The 8,324-nt window shown below is 36.7% G+C and overlaps 1 protein-coding gene across 1 annotated transcript; it reads left to right on the forward strand.

The window, feature by feature from the left end:
- The first annotated feature begins 5,774 nt into the window (after nucleotides 1–5,774).
- Nucleotides 5,775–6,590, forward strand: LOC149208974 (uncharacterized). The gene has a single exon (XM_089398477.1). It carries the CDS (start codon nucleotides 5,775–5,777, stop codon nucleotides 6,588–6,590), a length of 816 nt encoding a protein of 271 aa, XP_089254603.1.
- Nucleotides 6,591–8,324: the final 1,734 nt, after the last annotated feature.

Consider the following 8,324-nt stretch of genomic DNA (forward strand, 5'->3'; position numbering starts at 1 on the left):
AAGATCTCATCTGCTGTTTTGGAATGGTGGTCAGAAGCATTGCTAAAGCATCCCTGGGACTTTCTCCCAAGCTTTTTCTCATAATTTCAGAGGCTGTAGGTGTCGACAACTGTGAACAGCAGGTTATATCTAAAGAAATCCCATTTGTTTCCGTAGAGAGGTGTTCATTACAGGCTCCAGAAGTCTGTAATACCTGTACATTATCATGCATTTCCACTCTTTTCCATACCATTTCCAAGTTAATCGAACGCAACATTTGATTTTCCGTTGAAAATTCCTTAACAGAATTCGTTTCTGTGGTGATGATCTGCAATGCTGGTTTTGCGGGAAACAGCTTGGTATCAGACTGGTCATATCTCTTTATCACTCCCACGTCGTTGAATTCTTGAAGGAGGTTGGATAGCTTTCGAAATCTGAAAAACTTGAGGTCCAAATCTTTGCCAGTGGACCTTCGGAAGTCCTCACAATTCCGGGATATGGAATATCCATTTCGGGACTCTTTCCTGTCCATGAGATCTAAAAGCCAAGATTTTAGAAGATCCGTGGAATCATTCTGAGAGTCTGAATGGGCTGAATTTTGGGTGGCTGCTGTAAGTTTCTGACAAAATGAGATTTTTTAGGGTTAATGTAAGACCTGTTGCATTAGTGTCTATAGAAAATAATATTACTCTTATTAAAAATATTTTTTAAAAACAAAAAAGCCATATTGTATTGTATTATATAAGGAATATAAAAAGTCATATGAGATATGACTTTATAAATCTATTCAGAGAGAGAAAACATCACATATAATCTAAACATCAAGTTTTATGCTGTCCATATCCTTGGTATAGTGCACTAATAGAGTCACCTTTGTACAGATACAAGATCCACAAAACGCTACAAGCTGAAAATATATGAATAGAAAACGGATAATTTATATTTGAAAAATAAATTTTAAAAACAGTGAAAAGAATCGGATGGGAAAAATTATATATAGAGAAGTTTAATATTCATTTAAAAGTTGAACAAAATATTATAAATACTTAAATTGAATTATGGCTAAATATTTCTAAAAAAATAATTATGTATTAGTAATTAAAATAAAACAAAATTTACATGTACATGAACAAGTTCATTTGAAAAACGATCAAAAACATGGCAAAATCTAGGCTGAATTTTGGGTGACTGCTGTAAGCTTACAAAATGAAAAAAAAATTGGGGTTAATGTAAGACTTGTTGCATTAGTGTTTATAGAAAATAAGATTATTTTTATTAAAAAAATATATGAATAGAAAAGAAATAATTTATTTTTGAAAAATAAATTTTAAAAAACAGTGAAAATATTATAATGGAAAAAATTATATATAGAAGTTTAATCTTCATTTAAAAGATGAACAAAATATTATAAATACTTAAATTGAATTATGGCTAAATATTTCTCAAAAAGTAATTATGTATCAATAATTAAAATAAAACAAGATTTAAATCTACATGAACACGTTCACGTGAAAAACGATAAAAAACTTGGCAACATCTAAAAAATACCTAATATTATAATATATAATAACTTTACATATTTTAATATTAGTTAATGAAGGTTATATATTAAAATATATATATATATATATATATATATATTATGATTTATTGTAAATATATACTTTTAGTTTAAGATAAAGGTTTTGTCATAAATTAAATGTTTGTATTTTTTTGTTGCTTTGAAAAATTAGTTAATCAACAAAAACTTAATAAAAATTTGAGTGTCACTGGTTAAAATTCGAGTGTTCCTGGTTTTAGAAAATAGTTGCTTTTTAGTCATTTATAAGAAAATAAATTTGATAATTAACATAAATGAAATTCAATAATTTCAAATAAATAAATAAATAAATATATTATTTTTGTAAAATATTGAATGATACCAAGTTGAGATTTTTAAAATGGGAAAATCTATCATCATTCCTCATTTCCACAAGTTTTTCAATTTGAATGTAAAGCATGGCTTCCCTAAGCTTTGGAGGCAAAGTCTTATTGTGCCTATCATTAAAAATGGGCACAAAAGCATTCCCTCTAACTACAAGACCATTATGATTAACCACATCCTAGAGAAGCTTTATGGGTTCATTTTAGAAAAGAAGCCTAGCCTTTGGCTTGAGAACCAAGGTAAAAGGGCTAAAATAAAAGGCAAGTTGGTTTTAGGAGACAACACTCGACTATCGACCACCTTGTCACTCTCGAGATCATTGCAGAGGAATGTCGCAATAGCAAAATCGATCTCTTTTGTTGTTTTGTAGACTTTAAAAAAGATTTCAACATTGTCCCTCGAGATAAGATCTAAGAGAGACTTGAAGAGATCATGGTTCCTCATGAACCGAGGATTGTTGTGATCTGCCTCTACGCGACTGTCATTGCCAAGCTTAAGACCAACGAAGGGTGGTCTAAAGATATTAAATGCAATATCAGGTGTAAGCAAGGGTGTTCCCTATCCCCCACCCTTTTTGGTATTTACATCAATAAGATAGAGGAGTGTCTAGAAACTACGGGTTGCAAGGGCACCGAGCTCATTAGCATAATCATTACTCTTCTTTACGCTAATGATATCGCCCTTCTTGCAAAACAGCATGGCAACCTAGACAAGCAACTTAAGACTCTTCATGTCTATTGCTCCAAGATGGGTATGGCAGTTAATATCGACAAGACTAAAGTCAAGATCATTAAATCCAGAAAGATCACCCATGGTATTTTCGTCTACGATAACCATTGTCTAGAGCTGGTTTCTTCTTATAAATATTTGGGTATTGAATTTCCTCATCAACTCAACTGGAATTATAACATCGAGAAAAGAATTATTGAAGGTTGGAAAAGTTATTATGAGCTTGAAAACAATTGTAAGTTGGTCGATCTTTACATTTGGGGTAAAAAACAATTACTCTTTAAGACTCTCGTCATGCTTGTTGTCTTATATGGATGTGAAATTTGAGGTTGCAATATATCTAGAGAGTCATGGAGAAAGATTGAGATGATCCAAAAGAAATTCATAACCTATAACCTCAATATCAAGGGAAATACACCCTATCATATCCTCTTGATTGAAGCAGGCATGTCCCCCATTAAAAGAAAGACTATGTTTCGATATTTGATGTAAAGAAGAAGCTTTATAACATGGAATCGAAGAGGCTCCCAAAAATTGCTTCTAACTTTAGTCAAAACCCCAACCTGTGCCTGAAACACAAGGATTATAAGGATGCCCAGTCTTTGCTCAACCTTTGGAGGATTAAGGAGAAGATCATCATGAGAAGGAAGGATAGTATCAAAGATACTATTACCTCCAATTTTGAAGACAAAATGTGGGATGGTAAGGAGCTGAAGGGTAAGAGGAAGCTAAGATACTATAAGGAGGTGATCAAACCCACCCTTGATAACCATAATTATCTCTCGATGTTGACCAACACTAAGAAGAAAATGAACATCGCTAGGATAAGAACTAATTATCATGAGCTTCGAAGTGAGACCGAGTGTTGGTCTACTCCCAAGACTCCCTCGGACGATAGAATCTATTAGATTTGTGATACTAAGAATGTGGAAAATGAAAAGCACTTCCTTTTAGACTACCCAACCCTTTCCCAAATCTGCTCACAATTCCCTATCATCAATGACACCTCCAATCTTCTTTGACTTATTAAGTCAACCCAACTATAACGATCTTGAAGCGCTTCTTTCCCTTCTCCTTGATCACAGAAAAAAGATTTTGAAGAATGGCAATTAGACTCATTTTTTATAATTTCTTGAGGTGCCATAGACCACATTGGTCTTAGCGGGCTTTAATCATCATCATCAATACATGCAAAAATTATATAAACACTTATACATATTAACTTCATAATATCATAATATGTATATAATATCAATTATAAATAAATATTGGTGGGGAAAACGAAAACATAAGGAGCGACGAGGTAGCGCGAAGCTAGGGTTTCGTCGACGGATCGTGAGCAGGGCAGCAGGGGATCAACCCTGGTTGAATCCCAGGAAGCGAGGTGTAGGGGCGGGTAGTTCCTGAGAAGCAGCATTTTTTGGATGTCTGAACCTCTTCAGACGCATTCACGAACAGATACTAACCTGTGAATCAGTCAGCTCGGGTACTGCGGCAAAGGAATGGGGATGGAGGCAGGGAGGGGAGAGATCCCCTCCTATAAGGAAGTAATCACAGGCGAAGCAAGGAAAGAAAGAGAAGAAGAAGAGGATCGATCCAATGATGGAGAGACTTCAGCAGCAGGAGCACAAAGAAAAGCAGGAATCCAGAGCAAATGCCTACCACGATCAGCAAATACCCCAAGGTTAGTAATACCGCATAATTCGCTTGAAAAATACAGAGCATATATGAGAGATTATGCTTTAATCTGCAAGTTTATAGGATACTGGCCCGCGGAGAGAGACCTTATGAGATGGATCAAACTGAAATGGAAACCAAAAGGGCATGTAGAGGTAAAGTTAGGAGCAAAGGGGTTCTTTACGGTTATATTTTCTAACTTAGAAGACAGGACTAGGATATTTGAGGAAGGGCCTTACTTCATGAATAACGCAGGGCTGGTAATGAGACATTGGGTTGAATGCCATAACCCAGATAAAGAAAAGATATTAGCTGCCCCAGTATGGATAAGGCTCTTCGGTCTCCCCTCGGAATTCTGGAACCCAAATATCCTTCAAGGCATTGGAAACTTAATAGGGTCCTTTGTTAAAATAGTTGAATCAACGAAGAGAGGTAAATATAATACTTATGCTAGGATTTGCGTTTACATGAACATAACTGAACCTCTCCCAGAATCCATTGAACTGGAATATCATGACGAAATATGGACTCAAACCATAGATTACGAGCATATTCCATTTCGATGTAGAAGATGCCATGAGTATGGCCATTTAGCCAGAGAATGCCCTATAACCAAAGCTGAAAAAGAAAGGGAAGCAGAAATATCAAAGAAAAATGAAACAGAGACATTAAAGAGAGAAGCAGAAGAGTTTAAAGTAGTACAAAGGAGGGGGAGAAGAGACAACAAAAGAATACTGAAACCTAAACAACAGGAAAAACAGCAACCTGAAACCAAAAATAAGTTTAAAATCCTACAGGAAGAAGACCCTGAAACAGAGGGTAGTGAGGAAGAAGAAGCAGAGGAAATGGAGATACCTGGGGAACAGAAAAGCAAAAAGAGAGATCAAAGTCAAACAGAACAGGAAAATGAAACTTTAAGTGATAACCAAGAAGATCAAGGTGAAATGGAGATAGATACACAGAACATGGCAGTAGATGAGGAGGAACAGGAAATGGTAAAATTAATACAAGAATGGCGCAGGCTAGATGATCGCTTTATCCCAGAAGAACAGAAAAAAAGATACAAGGAAGCCTTTCAACGCTATCAGGAAAAAAAAAAAGGGAGCACAGAGGAGAAAACAAGCCAAGGTACAGAGAAATCAGATGAGGGAACGGGCAGAGCAGGCAAAGGTGGCAAAAAGCGAGGAAGAAAACCCATCCCTGAGGCAATACAAATTGTAGGTGAGGGACTGGTAAATTCCGGAAGGGTAATACCCCTGTCAGAAGTGTTCCAAAACTCCCGAAAATTGTTAAAATGATAATCACAACATGGAATATACGTGGCCTCAACAGTAGAGGCAAACAAAGGTATCTCATGGAGAGACTGAAAAAGGAAAAACCAAGTATCATGATACTTCAAGAAACCAAAGTAAGCACGGAGAAGATGAGTGAAATCTTAAATAGAAATAAAAGCAGGTATGAGATGATGGGACAAGATGCCTTGGGAAGTGCTGGAGGATTGGTATTTCTATGGAACCCAGATGAAATCCAATTCTCTAACTGGATGAGTTTCCCAAGGATTTTAACAGGAAATGCTCATATTCTAGGTACAACAGAGGAGGTAATGGTAACAGGGGTGTATGGCCCGCATTTACAGACAGAAAAGGAGAACTTCCTTAAAAATTTAAAAGCATTAAGAGACCTTATGCCAGGAAAACAATGGATAATTGGAGGAGACTTCAACATGATTAAAGCCACAGAGGAAAAGAGAGGAGGGATAAGGAGATTGGATACGGTCTCAAAAAAATTTGGAGACCTAATAAGAGAACAAAAGCTGATTGATGTCCAGACCATAAATGGAAAGCACACTTGGAATAATCGCAGGGGAGGAGCTAATCAAATAGCCTCGCGCCTGGACAGGTTTCTAATCTCAGAGCAAATAATGATTAAGGATATCTTCATTGAAGCATCAATACTTCCTGTTATAGGGTCTGATCATTGGCCAATTAAATTAGAAATTGACATAAAGCGACGACCTCCCAACAGACCTTTCAAATTTGAAGCCTTCTGGTTGACAGATGAGGGGCTAATGGAAAAACTAGAAGACTGGTGGAGAGAAAGTAATCCGAGAGGTAAAAACAAAATGCATTCCTTTCAGCTTAAATTGAAGGAAATAAAGACAAAATTAAAAAAATGGAACAAAGAAGAATTTGGGAATATCCTAGAAGAAAAGCAGAAATTAGAACAGAAAATGGAAGAGCTACAACAATTGGACATCACTCAAGGCATTCAGGAAGAATGAACAAAAGAAGAAGGAGTGATCCTAAATAAGCTTGAGGAAAGAAGGAAACAAGAGGAAATACTCTGGAAACAAAAATCAAGGGTTCACTGGCTCAGGGATGGTGAAAGGAATACGAAATTTTTCCATAAAGCCATGGTACAACACCGTCAAGGAAACAGAATATTCTCAATAAAAAACAAAGAAGGGCAAAGAGTTCTACAGCAGGAAGAGATTGAGAAAGTGCTAGTAAATCATTTTAAAGACATCTTGAAGGAAACTCAATCGAACAGAACAGAGGCAATAGCAAAGATAAAAAGAGAAATACCTCAAATTGTGACCAGAGATCAAAACCAGGCTCTAATGAGGAAAATAACCAAGGAAGAAGTGGAGGAGATTGTCAAAAACATGAAGAGAAATAAAGCCCCAGGCCCAGATGGTTATACTGTTGAATTCTTTCAAGCAGCATGGCACTTTCTAGCTGATGAAGTAGTGGAGATAGCAGAAGAAGTCAGGATAAATCAAAGATTATGGCCAGGCATAAACGCTACGCTTCTTGCTCTTATACCTAAAAGTAACCAGGCAGACCAGGCAGATGGATTCAGACCCATTGCCCTGTGCAATGTCATCTACAAGATTGTGGCATCCATAGTAGCTCAAAGACTGAAACTTATTCTCCCCAGTATCATCTCACCGGAGCAAACTGGTTTTGTCGAAGGAAGACAGATTGTGGATGGGCTAGTGGTAGCACAAGAAGTAGTCCATACATTGAAAACAAAGAAGGAAAAAGGTATGCTAATAAAATTAGACCTATCAAAGGCTTATGATAGGCTCAGTTGGAAATATTTAACTGAGATCCTTAAAGCTTTTGGATTTTGTGACAGATGGGTAAATTGGGTATTAAGCATGATTTCTACGCCAAATTACTCTATTTTGCTAAATGGAGCGCCTACAACAACTTTTAATGCAACAAGAGGTCTCAGACAAGGGGACCCCCTCTCCCCCTTCTTGTTCATAATAGCAGCTGAAGGCTTAGGAAGATATATCAAAAAGGAATTAAGGGACAACAACATTCAAGGGCTACAATTATGGGGAACCCGAACCACTGTCACCCATCAACGGTTTGTGGATGACATAATGATATACTGTAAAGCAACCCTTCGTGAAGTAAAAAGGATCAAAAAAATCCTAGAGATTTTTATGGAAGCTACAGGTATGGAGGTTAATAAGGAAAAGTCCAGGACTTTCTTCTTTAATATAGTGGAACCTATACAAAAGCATCTCACCAGAGTTTTGGGATTCCAGCTAGGGAAACTCCCAACCAAATACTTAGGGACAATGTTAGACTACTCATCCACAAGAATAAGGAATTGGCATCATATCCTTGAGAAAATCAAAAAGAGAATGGAAAATTGGACATTTAGAGCCCTGAATGTAGCAGCAAGGGTGGTGCTTCTCAAAGCCACGCTCCAGGCAATCCCGATATACTCACTGTCCGTAATGAATGCACCTAAAGGAATATGTAACAAGCTGATTGAGTTGTACAGGAAATTTCTTTGGGGAGGACCAAAACAAGAAAAGAAATGGGCGCTGTGCTCATGGGAGAGCTTAACCAAAACAAAGGAAAAGGGAGGCTTAGGTCTCAAAGACCCAGGAATTTTAAATCAAATGATGGCAGCCAAACTTCGCTGGAGATGGCTACAAGGAGGATAGGACTTATGGAAGGAGATTTGGACAACTAAATATCATATGCCCAAT

This window comes from Pinus tabuliformis, chromosome 1_2, assembly GCF_031772625.1.
Source record: "Pinus tabuliformis cultivar Carrire ecotype Pingquan chromosome 1_2, CPIR1, whole genome shotgun sequence".
NCBI classification, from domain to species: Eukaryota; Viridiplantae; Streptophyta; class Pinopsida; order Pinales; family Pinaceae; genus Pinus; species Pinus tabuliformis.

Excerpts from the sequence above, each read along its gene's own strand:
- LOC149208974 (XM_089398477.1), top strand. The coding sequence starts at position 5,775 with ATGGGACAAGATGCCTTGGGAAGTGCTGGAGGATTGGTATTTCTATGG.